The sequence below is a fragment of the Ranitomeya variabilis genome, chromosome 4 (genome assembly GCF_051348905.1).
Source record: "Ranitomeya variabilis isolate aRanVar5 chromosome 4, aRanVar5.hap1, whole genome shotgun sequence".
Taxonomy (NCBI): Eukaryota; Metazoa; Chordata; class Amphibia; order Anura; family Dendrobatidae; genus Ranitomeya; species Ranitomeya variabilis.
In genome coordinates this window covers 231,617,763-231,641,188 of record NC_135235.1, presented here as the reverse complement: position 1 = coordinate 231,641,188, position 23,426 = coordinate 231,617,763, and the positions used below count along the sequence as shown (strand labels likewise).

Below are 23,426 nucleotides of genomic sequence, written 5' to 3'. Positions count from 1 at the left end.
CTATGGATGACGCACTGTTATGGGGGATCTGTGGATGACGCACTGTTATGGGGGATCTGTGGATGACGCACTGTTATGGGGGATCTGTGGATGACGCACTGTTATGGGGGATCTGTGGATGATGCGCTGTTATGGAGGATCTATGGATGACCCACTGTTATGGGGGATCTGTGGATGACGCACTGTTATGGGGATCTGTGGGTGACACACTGTTATGAAGCATCTGTGGGTGACGCACTGTTATGGGGATCTGTGGATGATGCACTGTTATGGGGTATCTGTGGATGACGCACTGTTATGGGGGATCTGTGGATGACGCACTGTTATGGGGGATCTGTGGATGATGCACTGTTATGGGGGATCCGTGGATGACGCACTGTTATGGGGGATCTGTGGATGATGCACTGTTATGGGGGATCTGTGGATGACGCACTGTTATGGGGGATCTGTGGATGACGCACTGTTATGGGGGATCTGTGGATGATGCGCTGTTATGGGGGATCTATGGATGACCCACTGTTATGGGGGATCTGTGGATGACGCACTGTTATGGGGATCTGTGGGTGACACACTGTTATGAAGCATCTGTGGGTGACGCACTGTTATGGGGGATCTGTGGATGATGCACTGTTATGGGGTATCTGTGGATGACGCACTGTTATGGGGGATCTGTGGATGACGCACTGTTATGGGGGATCTGTGGATGATGCACTGTTATGGGGGATCCGTGGATGACGCACTTTTATGGGGGATCTGTGGATGACGCACTGTTATGGGGGATCTGTGGATGACGCACTGTTATGGGGGATCTTCGGATGCACATTTCACATACCTTACAGTAATAATTATCTATACACTTCTCCCCATGAGGACAGGATATGAGATACATGGAGAATAGCGGGTGTTACGTGTCGGCTCTGCTGGTGACGATGGCGGTGCCGTCTCGCTGCGTCCCACTGACCTATATGCCGCAGATGCACTATGCTCGGCTCCCTGGGACTCGTTCAGCTTCATGGTTTATGTCACAGTGCCCATACAGTACTGGACCTTCAATATACCATCATAAAGTGCCAGCATAATAATGCCATACACTGGTGTTATACATTTTAGCATCCCATCACACCTACATACCAGTGCCCATACAAATGTGCTAATATATTATGTACATAATAGTATCCCACCGCTCCTGTGTAACAAGGCCAATACACTAGCACCATACTGGACCTGCAATATACTAGCATACAGTGCCTGTATAATAGTGTCATAAAGTGTGTACATAAAAGTACTAAGCTACTCCTACATTATACTGCCATACAGTGACCGCCTGCATATTAAAGCTATAATAAAATAACGGACACAGTAACATCTCAATGTCGCGCCCCGAAATCAGCAAATAAGTGACAACCAAAGATTCCAAAAAGTGTTTTTTATTCTTACAGGATTGTGGATTAATAATAAAGCTCGAGATAATATTTGGTCTGCGGAATCCGAAATTGGCAAAAAAATGTTATTTTTACTATAGTTTTTATATACAGATGTGTAATATTAAATTTATATATTACTCCAAATCTTAGGACTTCTTCTTATATACAATATAAAACAATTTGGCTTATAATAAACAGAACTGTAATATGATTATAACGCAGTGCAGAGGTGGGGGAGGGGGTTGTAGAGGCATCTTCGGGAGACTAGTAAAGCTTAGTGTTTGGTCAAGGGTGGCCAAAAACGCATGGGGAGCATTCGGCAGATATAATGGGTCTTTGCAGCACTGTGATAGTAGCGCTCAGAAGCTCGCATGATGGAAATGGCGCTCTTGGTCTTCCCTCTCCGCTCTCCTTGAGCAAGACCAGCATATGTCACCGAGTGCAAGGGCAAAATTTGGGGGAAATTTTGACTCTGTAGGAAGAAAAAAAGAAAAAAGTTACATTTGAAGACGTGTTATATTTTAATTCTAAGGGATTGGGAGCAATTTCATGGAAAAGCTTCACAAAATCTGGATTAAAAGTTGAATGTAGGCAATATAGAAGACATATACAATGGTACTGAGCAGTGTACCTGTGACTACAGCTTTGAGGTGAGACAAAACACTTACTGATAAGCAGCAATATTAAGGACTATAGAGGAATGTTAGCGCTACTTACCTTACTGTAAACTACAATCTTCTGCTGGATAAACCTAAATTAAAAGAAAAAATAATAATAATTAGAAGCTGTCAAGTTACCACTTGTAAGGTTACAACAAGCAAAACTTTGTCATAAAGTAGAACCCCTTTAAGAATGCCAAGGCCATTTAAAGGCACAAGTGCGATGACTAGACACAGGCAGGTAACTTCTTCTCGGAAATGTAATATTTTTTCAGTAAGAATGTTGATAAAATAAATACATTGTTTCGTAAATAAAAGTAGAATGTTGGGGAGAAGTTAGAAGCCAACACTGAGAATCATCCACAAAGCTTGTAACTAACTCCAACGGAGGTCGGGTCACAACTATCGACAATCATTTGTACCCACTCAGTCCGACTAATGATGATTTGGGGTCGTACGTACGTCTGATGGATGCTCGGAAAGATCCTTCCTCTTCTATAGGTTCTCCAGTTCTGTGTATAGAAAATGTTACTTTTGTAAATATTTATTCCTTTCCATTGTTTACTATTATATTCAAAGTTTCCAATCTACTTTTTTTTTTATATTGTAGTGTATCTTTGGGATACGGAGTTCTGGCAGGATGGTGATGGACACTAAAAGACTAACTCAAAGGCCAAAAGAAAATTGCCAAAAATGTCCCTAATTCTGGAGATAAATCTTCCATTGTCCCCGCTAGGTAACAGCTGAAGCCTCTTCTGACCATGACCATATTAGAAGCTAGCACTGTGGAGGTGGCTGACCAACGCTTCTGGCAGTCATAGAGCTTCTTACATGCTGAGACCTTCATTGTGTTAATATTTACAATCCATACACAGTTACAATATATGTGTTATATAAACATGTTTTCATTATAAGTTATCTGCTATTTTACCTTTGGTGCTGATTGAATTTACAACGACATTTTCTGCCTAAGGGAAAATATTAGAAACAAGCCGTTAATTATAAATACACGATGTGCTGTAATCATATTGTCTATAATTCCCTTGAAAATAAAAGTATCAGGTATTTGATCTTAGTTTTATTAATCATGAATACGATGGACACTGCCCCGTAATTATGAGATTACGATTCTGTCTTGGTTCTCTAATGAGAAGATTACTCTGCTGACCCTGCCCTCTAATAATAATGCAATCATAACCCTGCTGTCTAAATAAAATGAGATAACTCTGTCCCTACTCTCTAATGATAATTAGATGACTCTGCTGACCATGCTTTCTGAGATGACTCTGCTTTCTGTGCTCTCTAAGATGACTCTGCTGACCCTGTTCTCGACTGTCCCTGCTCTCTAAAGATAATCAGGTAATTGTGCTTTTCCTGCTCTCTGATATGACTCTGCTGTCCCTGCTCTCAGGGAAGGCTCTCGGAAATGACTTTGCTGTCTCCGCTCTCTAACAATTATTTGTTGACTCACAATAATTAGATAACTCTGCTTACCCTGTCCTCTAATGACTATATGATGACACTGATGACCCCACTTGCTAATGACAGTGAGATAACTGCTGACCCTGCCCTCTGACAATGAGATGACCCTGGTGTCCCTGCCCTCTAATGATAAAAAGATGTCCCTGCTGTCCTTGCCCTCTAATGATAATGAGATGTCCCTTCTGTCCTTGCCCTCTAATGATAATGAGATGACCCTGTTGTCTCTGCCCTCTAATGACAATAAGATGACTCTGCTGACCCTGCCCTCTAATGACATTGAGATGACTCTGCTGACCCTGCCCTCTAATGACAATGAGATGACTCTGCTGACACTCCGCTCTAAAGATAATGGGATGATTCTGCTGACCCTGCCCTCTAATGATAATGGGATGACTCTGCTGACCCTGCCCTATAATGATAATGTGATAACTCTGCTGACCCTGCCCTCTTATGACATTGAGATAACTCAGGTGACCCTGCCCTCTAATGATAATGAAATGACCCTACTGTCCCTGTCCTCTGACAATGAGATGACTCTGCTGATGCTGCCCTCTAATGCTAATGAGCTGACTCTGCTCTGCTGTCCCTGTCCTCTAATGACAATGAGATGACTCTGCTGTCCCTGCTCTCTAATAATATAGGGATGATTCTGCTGACCCTGCCCTCTAATGATAATGCAATAACTCTGCTGACACTACCCTCTAATGATAATGAGATGACTCTGCTGACCCTGCCCTCTAATGATAATGAGATGACTCTGCTGTCCCTGCTCTCTAATGACAATGAGATGACTCAGGTGACCCTGCCCTCTAATGATAATTAAATGACTCTGCTGATCCTGCCCTCTAAAAATAATGAGATGACTCAGCTGACCCTGCACTCTAATGATTATGAAATGACTCTGCTGTCCCTGTCCTCTAATGACAATGAGATGACCCTGCTGCCCCTGCCCTTTAATGACAATGGGATGACCCTGTTGTCCCTGCCCTCTAATGATAATGAGATGACCCTGCTAATGTCATGTTTTCCTTAAGTGAGGGTATGCCAGGAGAGGGCCAGGGTAAGTGACTAGATGTACAAGGCAGTCTGATTATACATCCTGCTCAGTAATGTATAGATATACACTGTTATAATAAAGGGGGCTCAGTTTCTAGATGTGATACTTTAATACAGGATCGGTGCATATTTCGGCCATTCTCGCAGCTATATTTAATATATTTTATGTTAGTCAGGAGCATGTCACTGCGTATCCACAGCTGACAGACATTGAGATGTTTACATGGCCTCTGTCCCTGGGGGATCAGTCAACACATCACTCACTCAAAATGATGAGTATTCCCAGGATGAACAGAACTCCGGCAAAGACGAGACCACCGATCCGCAGGGAGTGATAATCTGTGGAGAGAAGAATGTGTGATACAGTGAGGACAGAAATACCCAGAGATTAGATACAGTATCGGCAGCAGAGGCTCAGGGGATGCAATGTACAGAATGTAAAGTGTCTGCATATAATACATAAGGTCACATTCACATCAAGTTAATGTGTACCCGGGGAGAATCCTAATGTATACTCTAAAAGTGTCCATAGGGCAGTATTAGTCAGACTGCGTCCAATAGGGTGACATTATTGGGCCTTGCCTGTCCACTTTACATAAAAACGTGGCAATAAAAAATGAGTAAAGTAGAAGATTATACTAATCCATTTAACGAAGATAAACCTAATACATAGTACCCAAATTACAATATAGTAGAATATAACATTACAGCGGTGACATAGGGGCAGTATTATAGTAGTTATATTCTTGTACATAGGGGGCAGTATTATAGTAGTTATATTCTTGTACCTCGGAGCAGTATTATAGCAGTTATATTCTTGTACATAGGAGCAGTATTATAGTAGATATATTCTTGTACATAGGGGCAGTTTTATAGTAGTTATATTCTTGTACATAGGAGCAGTATTATAGTAGTTATATTCTTGTACATAGGAGCAGTATTATAGTAGATATATTCTTGTACATAGGGGGCAGTATTATAGTAGTTATATTCTTGTACATAGGGGGCAGTATTATAGTAGTTATATTGTACATAGGGGCAGTATTATAGTAGTTATATTCTTGTACATAGGGGGCAGTATTATAGTAGTTATATTCTTGTACATAGGAGCAGTATTATAGTAGTTATATTCTTGCACATAGGAGCAGTATTATAGTAGTTATATTCTTGTATATAGGAGCGGTATTATAGTAGTTATATTCTTGTACATAGGAGCAGTATTATAGTAGTAATATTCTTGTACATAGGAGCAGTATTATAGTAGTTATATTCTTGAACACAGGAGCAGTATTATACTAGTTATATTCTTGTACATAGGGAGCAGTATTATAGTAGTTATATTCTTGTACATAGAGGCAGTATTATAGTAGTTATATTCGTGTACATAGGAGGCAGTATTATAGTAGTTATATTCTTGTACATAGGGGCAGTATTATAGTAGTTATATTCGTGTACATAGGAGGCAGTATTATAGTAGTTATATTCGTGTACATAGGAGGCAGTATTATAGTACGGTAGTTATAGTCTTGTACATAGGGGACAGTATTATAGTAGTTATATTCTTGTACATAGGAGCAGTATTATAGTAGTTATATTCTTGTACATAGGGAGCAGTATTATAGTAGTTATATTCTTGTATATAGGGGGCAGTATTATATTAGTTATATTCTTGTACATAGGTCGCAGTATGATAGTAGTTATATTCTTGTACATAGGGACAGTATTATAGTAGTTATATTCTTGTACATAGGGGCAGTATAATAGTAGTCCTATTCTTGTATATAGGGGGCAGTATTATATTAGTTATATTCTTGTACATAGGTCGCAGTATTATATTAGTTATATTCTTGTACATAGGGACAGTATTATAGTAGTTATATTCTTGTACATAGAGGCAGTATTATAGTACTTATATTCGTGTACATGGGGGCAGTATTATAGTAGTTATATTCGTGTACATAGGAGCAGTATTATAGTAGTTATATACTTGTGCATAGGGAGCAGTATTACAGTAGTTATATTCTTGTACATAGGAGCAGTATTATAGTATTATAGTAGTTATAGTCTTGTACATAGGGGACAGTATAGTAGTTATATTCTTGTACAAATGGGCAGTATTATAGTAGTTATATTCTTGTATATAGGGACAGTATTATAGTAGTTATATTCTTGTACATAGAAGCAGTATTATAGTAGTTATATTCTTGTACATAGGGGCAGTATTATAGTAGTTATATTCTTGTACATAGGGAGCAGTATTATAGTAGTTATATTCTTGTACATAGAGGCAGTATTATAGTAGTTATATTCTTGTACATAGGGGCAGTATTATAGTAGTTATATTCTTGTACATAGGAGCAGTATTATAGTAGTTATATTTTTGTACATAGGGGGCAGTATTATAGTAGTTATATTCTTGTACATAGAGGCAGTATTATAGTAGTTATATTCTTGTATATAGGGGCAGTATTATAGTATAGTAGTTATATTCTTGTACATAGGGGCAGTATTATAGTAGTTATATTCTTGTACATGGGAGCAGTATTATAGTAGATATATTCGTGTACATAGGAGGCAGTATTTTAGTAGCTATATTCCTGTACATAGGAGCAGTATTATAGTAGTTATAGTCTTGTACATAGGGGCAGTATTATAGTAGTTATATTCTTGTACATAGGGGGCAGTAGTATAGTAGATATATTCTTGAATATAGGAGCAGTATTATAGTAGTTATATTCTTGTACATAGGAGCAGTATTATAGTAGTTATATTCTTGTACATAGGGGCAGTATTATAGTAGTTATATTCTTATACATAGGGGCAGTATTATAGTAGTTATATTCTTGTACATAGGGGCAGTATTATAGTAGTTATATTCTTGTACATAGGGGCATTATTATAGTAGTTATGTTTTTGTATATAGGGGGCAATATGGTAATTTGTGGCTGATTAACACCAGCCAAGTAATAATTGTATTTGCTGTTTACTGAATGAAACTTTTCTGTTGTGGGGTGGAAGCTGCAGATCTGATATTTTTTAAGCTTCTCAAATATTCTATATATAAAATGTATTTCTATATTTCTGGAAAATTCGCCTCTGGCAGATCTGTCCATGCACTGATTTTACAGATGTGGATTAAACTCTGACTCCCAGGTCTCATGAGATGGAGATTATTTTATAAGATGAATGATGTGATATTTACTGAATGATCACTGACCCCGGCATAACCAGCTAAAAATAAGTACAGAAAAATTGTATAATAATTAAAAGTATTAATTTTTAAAACAAAAAAATGGATAATTTGAAACTCTACAGGAGAGATTAATTTATAGTGGTTTTATAGACTAATATTAAAAAATACCTTATCATCGTTTGTATTTAATGCATAACACAACAAAATGGAAAAAGTATGTTATTGAAGCAGAGAAGTAATGGGAAATCTTACCATAATAGAATGGGTCACGTTCCTGACTTGTATCCTCGGATTCTAAGCAAAAAGAAAGGAAAAAATAAAGGAATTGAGGAGAAAGCTGCAGGAATTCATCAGATCCCGACCCCTGTGGACTTGATGTTAATTGCTGCATATTGAATCCTGTATTTAGCCCTTGTTATAATTTATCTATCACGACCAGGTCACGAGGAGGGTCGAGTATTTTTTCCAAATTTTGTGCAAAGTTTTTTCTGGATCTATGTCAATCTGAAATGGTTAGTAGATTTTGTCACGCAACAATTTGGGAAGATACAAAGTAACAACCTGTCCATACAGAATGCTGTGTACTATCTGGACAGCAGGGTGTCTTTGCAGAGCTGGGGTCCTAATCCCACCAAGGACATCTGCAAGGAGTTTGTCTGTTCTCTCTGTATTTGCGTGGGTTTCATCCCACAATCCAAAAACATACTGTAGGAAAGCCAAGTAGGACTGGATTAAGTCCTAGCACTGCAGGTCTTGAATAGATGCACCTGGCTAGCCTTGACTAAGAACCAGGACATGTGCTCTCCTTGCTCTCTGAATCAGCAGAAGTTGAGCAGAATGGCTTGGATTGTGTCTAAGGGAGAAACAAACCAGAGTCTCTCTTAAAGGAGTCTGCTCAAGGCAATGTGCACCAAACTGCAAGTATCAGTGGCTGCTGTGGACAATAGCCATTTTGTTTTATCGAACTGGGACCAGCGCAGCCTTGTGTGAAAAGCCAGGGTCTGTTTTGTTTAATTATCACCTTCGGCTGAGTGTGATACCTACGACTGGTGTACCAAAGGGCACAGGTGATTACAGTGTAAAGATTGTATGTCCTGGGAAAAGGCAGCTACAGCATTGCAAATATAGCTTGAAAGCATGGAGGAGCTGGTTAAGCAGCTGGTCCAGGCCAATATGCAGCAGCAACAGCAGATCCATCAAGAAACTAACAAACTTCTGATCCAGCAGTTTCAACAACAGCTGCAGGAGTTAAAGAAGCAGAAGTTACAGCAGCAGCCACATAAGCAGCACTTACCGTAGAATCAGCAACATTAACATCAGCAGCAACTACAACAGCAGCACCACCAGAAGATGTCTGTCTTGACAGAAGCAGCACTTTTTGCCAACCAAAGTGATGGATGAACCAGGGGAGATGTTAAACATGCACACCAAAGGTTTGCATTCAGACTAGACAATCTTTAGCCTGACAATGATTTGTCTCTGTTTGACCGCAGAGGTTGTCACCCTAAAATTACGCAATGGCACCCTCTCTCAATGTCATCCGACTCTGAGTGTCCTTAACTGCACCCTCAACTGTACACCCAAAACCACAACCATAGACAGACAAAGGTTGAGACACACGGGTAAAGACGTGTTCGCACAGTCGTAAGTTAAAGATGGAAGGAAAAGAAAAGAACCCACAGAGAACTTCTGTAAACCCCCAGACCCTGAATGTATCAAAATGGGGAAAGTGCTGAGAAGATTAATACGCAAACAAACCGCAGGAGAAGCAACAGCGAAAACCATAGCAAGATAATCTTGCACTGGGGAGCTGGGACTACAATCATCCATCTAACTTGGAAAATAGCCAGCAAAGACTTCATGTGTCCGGAGAGTATAAATAGACCCTCCCAAGATGTGATCGGGCAAATTAAAAAGAGGAAGTGAAAAAACCTTCATAGAAGCAAAACAGCAAAGCAAAGACAAGCGCATCATCGGCAGTTGGAAAGATACAAAACAGGCTGTGGTCAAACAGAGAAAGAAGCCGACCCATGGCCAGAGATCACCGGCTCGAGATCTGGAGCCAAGCCATGACCGGCAAACAGTACGGGAGTCTTTGCAGAAAAAGTCTCTGGAGGACAACGTTGAGGCTTTCCTGGACGCAAACTTAGACGTTACGGCACACTTTCGGTGCTACCAAAGGGACAAACCACCCCATCCCAAATGATTAACCTGTTAAACCTGGTGTCCAAATGGCTGTAGACCAGCTCTCTGGCAAAGATGGTGGAAAGAGTTGTAGTCTACCGATTTATCCACTCACTACCTAAGTCAGTGCAAAGCTGGGTTGCCGAAAGAGATCCCCAGAATACAGATGAGCTTTGTGGAAAGATCCTTGGCTGTGGAGAAAACCATGAGCAGTCAAGTGAGCCTGAGGTCACCTTTCTGGGATACCCAAAAGAAGGGATCTAAATTCATGTCTGAGGGGTGCACAAAGACCTAGCCGAGTTCTCATACCATTGTCTGTTGGAGGTGTCATGCCCTGAGGCATATATCAGCCCATTGACCACTGGTATCAGAATCAATGGACTTCTCTGTAGGTTGGAGCTACTCCTACTTTGCCTGTGGTGCTGTTCCTCATGCTAGCGAGGGACCTCACGTGCCAAGGTGACTGTGAACAGTGTTCAAGTGACGGAACTCCTGTCCTTGGCTAGTTTGACCCTGGTAAGGGCCAAACTTCTGCATGTGCTAATCCCTGGGACAGGCATGGGAGTAAGGTATATTCATGGAGATGCCAAAAACTATCCCAAGCCTAGGTCAACATATGACTGTCATTCCATGTCCCACAAAGTGGGAGTGGTCAATGCCTTGTTGCATGCTATTGTTTTCAGTCAAGATTTTCCTTTGTTCTGGGACTTGTGGGCTAAATCTATAGCACCCAATAGACTGAAATGCCACCAAGCTGTAGAACCCAGTAGACTGGTATGGCGCCAAGCTGTAGAACCCAGTAGACTGGTATGGCACCAATCTGTAGCACCCAGTAGTATGATATGCCACCAGGAGTCGGCTATGGTAACAAGGTCACATGATGCACACTGAAGATATCCTTTCACTGTACTGGCTAGAAAGGAGAATGAGGAAGCATCCCCTGAAGCCAATATCCCTGATCTTGAGGTGTCCCAGGTCAATTTGGGATTTCCTGGATCAATGACAAAGCAGTAAAGGGTATTCTGGAAAATGTAAGTGTGATGAATGTGGTGCTCCCCAGGAGCACGGAGCCAATAACTGTGTTCTGCAATTGGCCAGGCATAATGATCTGCTATCTCCAAGGGACCAAAGTGAAGAGTCAGGTAAAAGAGCGCCTCCTCAAGGCAAAAAAGGAAAAATCCAGGGGGTATAATCGGTTTAGTCGAGTGGAATAATTTAAGCCTGGGGATTGGGTACTGGTGTTAGTGCCCACAGTGGAGGGCATGTTCCTTACCCAGTGGCGAGGAATTTATAGGGTGGCAGAAAAAGTGGGAGAGGTCAACTCTAAAGTACACAGACCACGGAAAAGGAAGTCCTTCTAGGTATATTATGGCAACCTACTAAAACTTTAGAATTGTAGGGACCAGCTCAAAACCACTTTCTGGTTGGATCAATCAGAAGCCAACTTTGTGAGTGTCAAAATAGCAGGAAATCTTACACCTTCCCAAAAAAGGTGTAAGATTTAGCACAGTCGGAAAAGAGTACTCAAAATTGTGGCAGGTTCGTGGAGGTGCAAGGTCACACTCGTATGATCAAGCATGAGCCTCCAGCTCAAGTCGGTTTAAAACCTTGTAGGCAATTTGAGTTAGCAGACAGTGCCTAGCACTCGACTTTGGGCAGAGGGGGAGGGTATGTAGGAAAGTCAGGTAGGACTGGGTGATATTCTAGCACTGCACCAGGGTGCACCTGGATAGCTTTGACTAAAAACCAGGACATGTGTTCACCTTGGTTCCTCTGGGCAGAGGGGGAGGGTATGTAGGAAAGGTAGGACTTGGTAAAATTCTAGCACTGCAGTTCTTGATTAGGTGCACCTGTTTAGCTTTGACTAAGAACTTGGACCTGTGTGTACCTTGCTTTCTTTGTCAGCTGGGAAAGCTGAGCAAAGTAGGTTGCCTTAGATCTGGGGAGAGACAAACAAGAGTCTCTCTGAAATGAGTCTGCACAGGGCCATGTGCACCAAACTGCAAATATCAGTGGTTGATATGGATAATAGATATTTTATCGGACCAATCTGGAACTAGATCAGCCGTGTATGAGTAGCCAGGGTCTATTTTGTTTAGTTAGCACCTGGACAAGGCTAGGGATTTTGTGTTCATGGTTTTGTTTTTTTGCTGTGCAACCTGTGGCAATAAACACCATATTGTTTTGATTAAAAAAAATCCAGTGCCTGTCAGAATGCTACTTACCCGAGAGTGTGAAACCCTACAATACTGATAGGGAATTAAGTTGGTGATCCCACATGGAAACAGCTATGATAATGTGTGTAAAGTTGTGACATATGAAGGCGCTATATAAGTGAGTAAAATGCTTACCAAGAGCCGCTGCCATCACAACTGAACAGCAAAAGAGAAAAAGGAAATCCTCCATGATAACCTGTAGAAAGAAAAGGGAAGTGCAGTCAGTGATGGAATTCTATTGAGTCCTCCTTGGCAGTATTATGGTAGTTATATTCTTGTATATAGGGAGAAGTATTACAGTAGTTATATTCTTGTACATAGGAGCAGTATTATAGTAGTAACATTCTTGTACATAGGGGCAGTATTATAGTAGTTGTATTCTTGTACATAGGAGCAGTATTATAGTAGTAATATACTTGTACATAGGAGCAGTATTATAGTAGTAATATTCTTGTACATAGGGGCAGTATTATAGCAGTTGTATTCTTGTACATAGGAGCAGTATTATAGTAGTTATATTCTTGTACATAGGGGCAGTATTAAAGTAGTTATATTCTTGTACATAGGAGCAGTATTATAGTAGTAATATTCTTGTACATAGGAGCAGTAGTATAGTAGTTATATTCTTGTACATAGGAGCAGTATTATAGTAGTTATATTCTTGTACATAGAGGCAGTATTATAGTAGTTATATTCTTGTACATAGGGGAAGTATTATAGTAGTTATATTCTTGTACATAGGAGCAGTATTATAGTACTTATATTCTTGTACATAGGAGCAGTATTATAGTAGTTATATTCTTGTACATAGGAGCAGTATTATAGCAGTTATATTCTTATATATAGAAGTATTATAGTAGTTATATTCCTGTAAATAGGAGCAGTATTATAGTAGTTATATTCTTGTACATAGGAGCAGTATTATAGTAGCGTGTTTCCCCGATAGTAAGACACCCTCGATAGTAAGACGTAGTGGGGGTTTTAGCGGGGTCGGCTAATGTAAGACGCACCCCCGAAAGTAAGACATAGTACTGTACGTTGTAAAAATATAAGCCGTACCGGTACCTTTTGCTGCATTAACTGCGGGATGCGGACGATTCAGCCACTGGTAACCAGGGTAAACATCGGGTTACTAAGCGCAGGGCCGCGCTTAGTAACCCGATGTTTACCCTGGTTACCAGTGTAAATGTTAAAAAAAAAAAAAAAAAAAGTGAGGTGTCATATCTTGTTTTTTCCAGAGGTGATTTTGGAGTTTTTGGGCTGTCGGGACAGAATACAGTGGCTCTTCCTTTGCCTTTTGGTGTTTTTAATCCTTCGGAAAGATACTGTTGACTTCCATCTCCAAGTTCTAATCGTCGCTTCGCCGGAGGGCGCCCCAGTGCAGGCTGCTGTAGGCCGGCTCTGGCGGCGGGTCCATGCGGGGTGGAGTAGATGAAGCTGGCCGCTGCTTGCTGCTCCGTAGCGCACAGTCCGTGCGGGGGATGGTGCACCGGGCCGGGGGAGGACAGGACGTGCAGGTATCCGCCGCCTCCTGCGCCAACCACAGCGCCGCCCCCGGCCACGAACCCCCCGGAGAAGCTGGAGCATTTGTCGGGGAGCAGCAGCTGGTCGTGCCCGAGGTGGCTTCCCTTTCTCATGGTACGGAGCCGCCGCCTTCTCCGCTCTCCTCCTTGTGACCCCAGTAATCCACACTGCCCGGCCTGCACCCTACAAATAGCCGGGGCTGCAGTTAGAGCAGGTGCTGAGGTGAGCTCGTCGGAGGGCTATCGAGCACCGGGGGAGGCAGATGGAGGCGGATTGTACGGCTGTGTGTGCTCGGGCCTCAGCTCCGACCTCCCTGCCACCGCCGCGGCTGAAAAATGGCTCCAGGAAGCGGACAATGAATGAAGGGATGCGGTTTACGCGCGAAGGTCGGAGCTGGGGCCCCGAGCACACACAGCCGTACAATCCGCCTCAAGAGGAGAGCGGAGAAGGCGGCGGCTCCGTACCATGAGAAAGGGAAGCCACCTCGGGCACGACCAGCTGCTGCTCCCTGACAAATGCTCCAGCTTCTCTGGGGGGCTCGTGGCCGGGGGCGGCGCTGTGGTTGGCGCAGAAGGCGGCAGATACCTGCACGTCCTGTCCTCCCCCGGCCCGGTGAACCATCCCCCGCACGGACTGTGCGCTCCGGAGCAGCACGCAGCGGCCAGCTTCATCTACCCAACCCCGCATGGACCCGCCGCCAGAGCCGGCCTACTGCAGCCTGCACTGGGGCGCCCTCCGGCGAAGCGACGATTAGAACTTGGAGATGGAAGTCAACAGTATCATTCGGAAGGATTAAAAACACCAAAAGGCAAAGGAAGAGCCACTGTATTCTGTCCCGACAGCCCAAAAACTCCAAAATCACCTCTGGAAAAAACAAGATATGACACCTCACTTTTTTTTTTTACATTTACACTGGTAACCAGGGTAAACATCGGGTTACTAAGCGCGGCCCTGAGCTTAGTAACCCGATGTTTACCCTGGTTACCAGGGGACTTCGCATAGTTGGTCGCTGGAGAGCTGTCTGTGTGACAGCTCTCCAGCGACCACACAGGTTTTTTCCCAATGTAAGACACCCCCCCGAAAGTAAGACATAGTGGGACTTTTGAGTGGTAAAAGAATGTAGGACGCTGTCTTACTATCGGGGAAACACGGTAGTTATATTCTTGTAGATAGGGGCAGTATTATAGAAGTTATATTCCTGTACATAGGAGCAGTATTATAGTAGTTATATTCTTGTAGATAGGGGCAGTATTATAGAAGTTATATTCCTGTACATAGGAGCAGTATTATAGTAGTTATATTCTTGTATATAGGGGCAGTATTATAGTAGTTATATTCTTGTATATAGGAGCAGTATTATAGTAGTTATATTCTTGTACATAGGGGCAGTATTATAGTAGTTATATTCTTGTATATAGGAGCAGTATTATAGTAGTTATATTCTTGTACATAGGGGCAGTATTATAGTAGTTATATTCTTATACATAGGGGCAGTATTATAGTAGTTATATTCTTGTACACAGTGGCAGTATTATAGTAGTTATATTCTTGTATATAGGGGCAGTATTATAGTAGTTATATTCTTGTACATAGGGGCAGTATTATAGTAGTTATATTCTCTTTACATAGGGGCAGTAGTATAGCAGTGATATTCTTGTACATAGGGGGCAGTATTATAGTAGGTATTCTTGTACATAGGAGCAGTATTATAGTAGTGTTATTCTTGTACATAGGAGCAGTATTATAGTAGTTATATTCTTGTACATAGAGGCAGTATTATAGTAGTTATATTCTTGTACATAGGAGCAGTATTATAGTAGTTATATTGTACATAGGGGCAGTATTATAGTAGTTATATTCTTGTACATAGGAGCAGTATTATAGTAGTTATATTCCTGTACATAGGGGGCAGTATTATAGTAGCTATATTCTTGTATATAGGGGCAGTATTATAGTAGTTATATTGTACATAGGGGCAGTATTATAGTAGTTATATTCTTGTACATAGGAGCATTATTATAGTAGTTATATTCTTGTACATAGGGGCAGTATTATAGTAGTTATATTCTTATACATAGGAGCAGTATTATAGTAGTTATATTCTTATACATAGGTGCAGTATTATAGTAGTTATATTCTTGTACATAGGAGCAGTATTATAGTAGTTATATTCCTGTACATAGGGGGCAGTATTATAGTAGTAATATTCTTGTACATAGGGGCAGTATTATAGCAGTTGTATTCTTGTACATAGGAGCAGTATTATAGTAGTTATATTCTTGTACATAGGGGCAGTATTAAAGTAGTTATATTCTTGTACATAGGAGCAGTATTATAGTAGTAATATTCTTGTACATAGGAGCAGTAGTATAGTAGTTATATTCTTGTACATAGGAGCAGTATTATAGTAGTTATATTCTTGTACATAGAGGCAGTATTATAGTAGTTATATTCTTGTACATAGGGGAAGTATTATAGTAGTTATATTCTTGTACATAGGAGCAGTATTATAGTACTTATATTCTTGTACATAGGAGCAGTATTATAGTAGTTATATTCTTGTACATAGGAGCAGTATTATAGCAGTTATATTCTTATATATAGAAGTATTATAGTAGTTATATTCCTGTAAATAGGAGCAGTATTATAGTAGTTATATTCTTGTACATAGGAGCAGTATTATAGTAGCGTGTTTCCCCGATAGTAAGACACCCTCGATAGTAAGACGTAGTGGGGGTTTTAGCGGGGTCGGCTAATGTAAGACGCACCCCCGAAAGTAAGACATAGTACTGTACGTTGTAAAAATATAAGCCGTACCGGTACCTTTTGCTGCATTAACTGCGGGATGCGGACGATTCAGCCACTGGTAACCAGGGTAAACATCGGGTTACTAAGCGCAGGGCCGCGCTTAGTAACCCGATGTTTACCCTGGTTACCAGTGTAAATGTTAAAAAAAAAAAAAAAAAGTGAGGTGTCATATCTTGTTTTTTCCAGAGGTGATTTTGGAGTTTTTGGGCTGTCGGGACAGAATACAGTGGCTCTTCCTTTGCCTTTTGGTGTTTTTAATCCTTCGGAAAGATACTGTTGACTTCCATCTCCAAGTTCTAATCGTCGCTTCGCCGGAGGGCGCCCCAGTGCAGGCTGCTGTAGGCCGGCTCTGGCGGCGGGTCCATGCGGGGTGGAGTAGATGAAGCTGGCCGCTGCTTGCTGCTCCGTAGCGCACAGTCCGTGCGGGGGATGGTGCACCGGGCCGGGGGAGGACAGGACGTGCAGGTATCCGCCGCCTCCTGCGCCAACCCCAGCTCCGCCCCCAGCCACGAACCCCCCGGAGAAGCAGTGGAGCATTTGTCGGGGAGCAGCAGCTGGTCGTGCCCGAGGTGGCTTCCCTTTCTCATGGTACGGAGCCGCCGCCTTCTCCGCTCTCCTCCTTGTGACCCCAGTAATCCACACTGCCCGGCCTGCACCCTACAAATAGCCGGGGCTGCAGTTAGAGCAGGTGCTGAGGTGAGCTCATCGGAGGGCTATCGAGCACCGGGGGAGGCAGATGGAGGCGGATTGTACGGCTGTGTGTGCTCGGGCCTCAGCTCCGACCTCCCTGCCACCGCCGCGGCTGAAAAATGGCTCCAGGAAGCGGACAATGAATGAAGGGATGCGGTTTACGCGCGAAGGTCGGAGCTGGGGCCCCGAGCACACACAGCCGTACAATCCGCCTCAAGAGGAGAGCGGAGAAGGCGGCGGCTCCGTACCATGAGAAAGGGAAGCCACCTCGGGCACGACCAGCTGCTGCTCCCCGACAAATGCTCCAGCTTCTCTGGGGGGCTCGTGGCCGGGGGCGGCGCTGTGGTTGGCGCAGAAGGCGGCAGATACCTGCACGTCCTGTCCTCCCCCGGCCCGGTGAACCATCCCCCGCACGGACTGTGTGCTCCGGAGCAGCACGCAGCGGCCAGCTTCATCTACCCAACCCCGCATGGACCCGCCGCCAGAGCCGGCCTACTGCAGCCTGCACTGGGGCGCCCTCCGGCGAAGCGACGATTAGAACTTGGAGATGGAAGTCAACAGTATCATTCGGAAGGATTAAAAACACCAAAAGGCAAAGGAAGAGCCACTGTATTCTGTCCCGACAGCCCAAAAACTCCAAAATCACCTCTGGAAAAAACAAGATATGACACCTCACTTTTTTTTTTTACATTTACACTGGTAACCAGGGTAAACATCGGGTTACTAAGCGCGGCCCTGAGCTTAGTAACCCGATGTTTACCCTGGTTACCAGGGGACTTCGCATAGTTGGTCGCTGGAGAGCTGTCTGTGTGACAGCTCTCCAGCGACCACACAGGTTTTTTCCCAATGTAAGACACCCCCCCGAAAGTAAGACATAGTGGGACTTTTGAGTGGTAAAAGAATGTAGGACGCTGTCTTACTATCGGGGAAACACGGTAGTTATATTCTTGTAGATAGGGGCAGTATTATAGAAGTTATATTCCTGTACATAGGAGCAGTATTATAGTAGTTATATTCTTGTAGATAGGGGCAGTATTATAGAAGTTATATTCCTGTACATAGGAGCAGTATTATAGTAGTTATATTCTTGTATATAGGGGCAGTATTATAGTAGTTATATTCTTGTATATAGGAGCAGTATTATAGTAGTTATATTCTTGTACATAGGGGCAGTATTATAGTAGTTATATTCTTGTATATAGGAGCAGTATTATAGTAGTTATATTCTTGTACATAGGGGCAGTATTATAGTAGTTATATTCTTATACATAGGGGCAGTATTATAGTAGTTATATTCTTGTACACAGTGGCAGTATTATAGTAGTTATATTCTTGTATATAGGGGCAGTATTATAGTAGTTATATTCTTGTACATAGGGGCAGTATTATAGTAGTTATATTCTCTTTACATAGGGGCAGTAGTATAGCAGTGATATTCTTGTACATAGGGGGCAGTATTATAGTAGGTATTCTTGTACATAGGAGCAGTATTATAGTAGTGTTATTCTTGTACATAGGAGCAGTATTATAGTAGTTATATTCTTGTACATAGAGGCAGTATTATAGTAGTTATATTCTTGTACATAGGAGCAGTATTATAGTAGTTATATTGTACATAGGGGCAGTATTATAGTAGTTATATTCTTGTACATAGGAGCAGTATTATAGTAGTTATATTCTTGTACATAGGAGCAGTATTATAGTAGTTATATTCCTGTACATAGGGGGCAGTATTATAGTAGCTATATTCTTGTATATAGGGGCAGTATTATAGTAGTTATATTGTACATAGGGGCAGTATTATAGTAGTTATATTCTTGTACATAGGAGCATTATTATAGTAGTTATATTCTTGTACATAGGGGCAGTATTATAGTAGTTATATTCTTATACATAGGAGCAGTATTATAGTAGTTATATTCTTATACATAGGTGCAGTATTATAGTAGTTATATTCTTGTACATAGGAGCAGTATTATAGTAGTTATATTCCTGTACATAGGGGGCAGTATTATAGTAGCTATATTCTTGTATATAGGGGCAGTATTATAGTAGTTATATTCTTGTACATAGGGAGCAGTATTATAGTAGTTATATTCTTGTATATAGGGGCAGTATTATAGTAGTTATATTCTTGTACATAGGGAGCAGTATTATAGTAGTTATATTCTTGTACATAGGGGCAGTATTATAGTAGTTATATTCTTGTACATAGGGGCAGTATTATAGTAGTTATATTCTTGTACATAGGGGCAGTATTATAGTAGTTGTATTCTTGTACATAGAGGCAGTATTATAGTAGTTATATTCTTGTACATAGGGGCAGTATTATAGTAGTTATATTCTTGTACATAGGGGCAGTATTATAGTAGTTATATTCTTGTACATAGGAGCAGTATTATAGTAGTTATATTCTTGTACATAGGGGGCAGTATTATAGTAGTTATATTCTTGTACATAGGGGCAGTATTATAGTAGTTATATTCTTGTACACAGGGGCAGTATTATAGTAGTTATATTCTTGTACATAGGAGCAGTATTATAGTAGTTATATTCTTGTACATAGGGGGCAGTATTATAGTAGTTATATTCTTGTACATAGAGGCAGTATTATAGTAGTTATATTCTTGTACATAGGGGCAGTATTATAGTAGTTATATTCTTGTACATAGGGGCAGTAGTATAGCAGTGATATTCTTATAGCAGTTATTCACACACTCTGGCTGCTGCCTGCAGACGGCCCCCTGCTATTTATAAGGCCTCTTATGGTAGTAATGTGTCAGCTTTTGCTCATATCTCGGTGTCAGGCCTCCTGTAGTTTTACTCTAATCTTCCCTGGGGATACAGTGTGTGATCTTTGTGGTGTAGAAATGTTTTCTGTAATTTGCCAGAATTCCCCTGTTGTGTCGTTTATTTGTCTTTGTCTAAAGTCAAAGGTTCACAGACTCTTGTCCTCAGATATCACAATCCGGGTTCTGTTCATTGTCAGGAAAGTTTAGTCACTGTAACTTTTCTGAATGATTCTGTGCTCAGTGGATAAGAAAAGTATTTTTTGCATTACCTGATATATCTCACAGTTGAGGGATTGTTACAATTGTTTCTGTGTGACTGTCTGTAATCTGCACTGATACATTGTAACAGGAACAGGAAAGACATTTATGTTGCAGTTTCTCTATATTTCATTAAATTGTAGCAAACTTTACAACCAAGACTTGATTATCCGAGTGCTGATCTGTTCTCTGCATGATAACACACAGGAGAGGATTAGATACACAACTCAGCAGTCAGTATCACACAGGAGAGGATTAGATACACAACTCAGCAGACAGTATCATACAGGTTAGTATTAGATACACAGCTCAGCAGACAGTATCACACAGAAGAGGATTAGATACACAGCTCAGCAGACAGTATCACACAGGAGAGGATTAGATACATGGCTCAGCAGACAGTATCACACAGGATAGGATTAGATACATGGCTCAGCAGTCAGTATCACACAGTACAGGATTAGATACATGGCTCAGCAGAAAGTATCACACAGTACAGGATTAGATACATGGCTCAGCAGACAGTATCACACGGGATAGGATTAGATACACGGCGCAGTAGACAGTATCACACAGGATAGGATTAGATAGACGGCTCAGCAGACAGTATCACACAGGAGAGGATTAGATGCACAGCTCAGCAGACAGTATCACACAGGATAAGATTAGATACACGGCTCAGCAGACAGTATCACACAGGATAGGATTAGATACATGGCTCAGCAGACAGTATCACACGGGATAGGATTAGATACACGGCGCAGTAGACAGTATCACACAGGATAGGATTAGATACACGGCTCAGCAGACAGTATCACACACGAGAGGATTAGATACACAGCTCAGCAGACCGTATCACACATGGGAGCATTAGATACAGATGCTCAATACACAGTGCCACTTATAATGGGCTTAGGTACTTATCTGATTTGTTCGTATCTCTTATGATAAGCTTAGCTACACCAACCCAACAGACAGTATCACATATAGTAGCTTTATAAACTTCATTTTACACTCGGTATCACGGTGGGCTTAGATACACTGGTACAGGCTGTCCTGCATATATATAGACATTGGCAGTGGCTGCACTTTTTATATTTATCTCCTCTTCTCCCTGTACAGAATGTCTGCCCTGCCCACCTTCCTCCAGAGAAGGATCTCTCCTACCTCCTAAGTAATCCTAAAAAACACAACCAATCATTCCCTGGAAATCACATAAAATCCTGGAAGAATTGATCTATCATGTCTCCAGTCACATCCAAAGCTGCACTCACAATTCTGCTGCACTATGCAGCCACCCCTTTAATAATTTAAACACCAATGAGTGGGGTAAATCTTCCAAATTCAACACTGTTGTGTATATGCTCCATCAGTACAGATATATATGAAGTCTTACCAAAACAACAGAAATATGAGGACAGCTTTGGCTGTGATTGGAGTGAAGATTAACCAAGGTGGTACCCCTCCTGGTATTTCCTGCCTTGGCCTGGTGCCAGGGCCTCACATCTCAATGTTCCCCCCTGTAAGATCAGTTCCAGCACAGCTCTGATGTGTTGCAGACAGCAAATCCACTATTCCTGGGGTCAAGATATGAATCAATGTCTTCTCTGTCTAATATTGCAAAATCTGCCCCAAAAAATAACCACATGGATGTATCAGGGGTGATAATTGACTCGATGTAATCAGTGCTGTTACATATTGCAAAACACAGACTCAGCTCTGCTACATCTTCCGAATATTGGACAGTAGGTTTTTAGCTCCCTAAAATGACTCTCACCCCTTCCCCCACCTGCTGCGCACATATGGAAAAAATGAGTAGGAAAAAGTTGAGCATTATGGAAAAACTCCTGCGCAGCCCCCTAAAATACTTTGCCCCTCATATCACTGGGGTATTGTGTAAGCCAGAGGGGCCCCATCAGACTAAAGGGCCACATAGCTCTGCAACCTGAAAATAAAAGCTTTTTTGGGGAATTATTTTGCATGCAATTGTCCACTTTTACCCCATAAATTCTTCTTCAAGAACATTGGAGAAGAAGATGCAATTAATAACCAATTCAGTTCTGCAGCATCCGCGTGACCCAATCCTCCAATGTATCATATAACGGAACGAGATATAACATTTCCATAGTGATAGCGCACAACCCCCTCAAAAACTCCCCCAGACGGAATCTTACACCCTACAGATCCCAATGCAGCGATCTGCAATCTGACACTACAACTCCCAGCATGGCCCGCAGGCTGCAGACTTTGTATTTATCATTTTGCAACAATGTTGCGTGTTCAAAACAAACAAATAGAAAAAGTTTAAACAAAGTTTCTGTTCCCAGCACCGTGCACTTAGGCGTTAATAAGATTTTTGCAAAATAAGTTTCTCACCGAGGCGGCCTAACACCAGGGGTCTCCTGCCAGTGGTCTCTGGGTGGGCGTCAGTGGGTGACTGTCAGCCCTGAGCTGTCTCTGCCCTAAGAGACACACAAGTGATTCTGTTTACACTTTCCTAAGTTTCCCCCCTCCCCTGTGACTCCTCCTTCTATCCCCCTACATCCCCTCCCTGCCCCTCTCCCCTCTTATGTGCGGTTTAGGCCCCTCCGGCTGCCTGTCTGTCCCTTTTGGAGTCAGTCTGTCCCTGTTTCGCCCTATTTGGCGTTATCTGCGTTTCGCAGCCGTGTCGTTTTCTGTTTATCTCTCCTTTTTACCATCTCTATTCCGTTCTCTCCAGTTCCTGGATGTGTTTCTCCGCTAACACGAAGCAAAGGAATCACATGCTACAGCTCCAAACAAAGAAAGATTGTGTCCAATTATATGCACCCCCCAAAAAAAAATGCCCCAATCACAACTCAGTATCAGTAATGTAATGTATGTACACAGTGACTGCACCTGCAGAATAGTGAGTGCAGCTCTGGGGTATAATACAGGAGGTAACTCAGGATCAGTAATGTAATGTATGTACACAGTGACTGCACCAGCAGAATAGTGAGTGCAGCTCTGGAGTATAATACAGGATGTAACTCAGGATCAGTAATGTAATGTATGTACACAGTGACTGCACCAGCAGGATAGTGAGTGCACCTCTGCAGTATAATACAGGAGGTAACTCAGGATCAGTAATGTAATGTATGTACACAGTGATTGCACCAGCA

General features: G+C 41.9%; 1 protein-coding gene across 1 annotated transcript; it reads right to left on the bottom strand.

The window, feature by feature from the left end:
- Positions 1 to 1,413: 1,413 nt before the first annotated feature.
- FXYD1 (FXYD domain containing ion transport regulator 1) lies at positions 1,414 to 22,793 on the bottom strand. The gene is made up of 8 exons (XM_077257392.1): positions 22,663 to 22,793; positions 12,350 to 12,410; positions 8,067 to 8,108; positions 4,886 to 4,960; positions 3,015 to 3,051; positions 2,546 to 2,595; positions 2,142 to 2,175; positions 1,414 to 1,896 (listed from the first exon to the last, which is right to left on the bottom strand). Exons 2-7 carry the CDS (start codon positions 12,402 to 12,404, stop codon positions 2,153 to 2,155), a joined length of 282 nt encoding a protein of 93 aa, XP_077113507.1. The 5' UTR covers positions 12,405 to 12,410; positions 22,663 to 22,793; the 3' UTR covers positions 1,414 to 1,896; positions 2,142 to 2,152.
- Between the last annotated feature and the right edge of the window lie 633 nt (positions 22,794 to 23,426).

What these genes read in the sequence shown, in the direction of transcription:
- FXYD1 (XM_077257392.1), bottom strand. Translation starts at nt 12,404, where the DNA reads ATGGAGGATTTCCTTTTTCTCTTTTGCTGTTCAGTTGTGATGGCAGCG. An exon ending in AAATTCAATCAGCACCAAAG is followed by an intron (nt 2,596 to 3,014) that starts GTAAAATAGCAG and finishes TTCTATACACAG; the next exon opens with AACTGGAGAACCTATAGAAG. An exon ending in TTTCCGAGCATCCATCAGAC is followed by an intron (nt 2,176 to 2,545) that starts GTACGTACGACC and finishes CTTTTAATTTAG; the next exon opens with GTTTATCCAGCAGAAGATTG.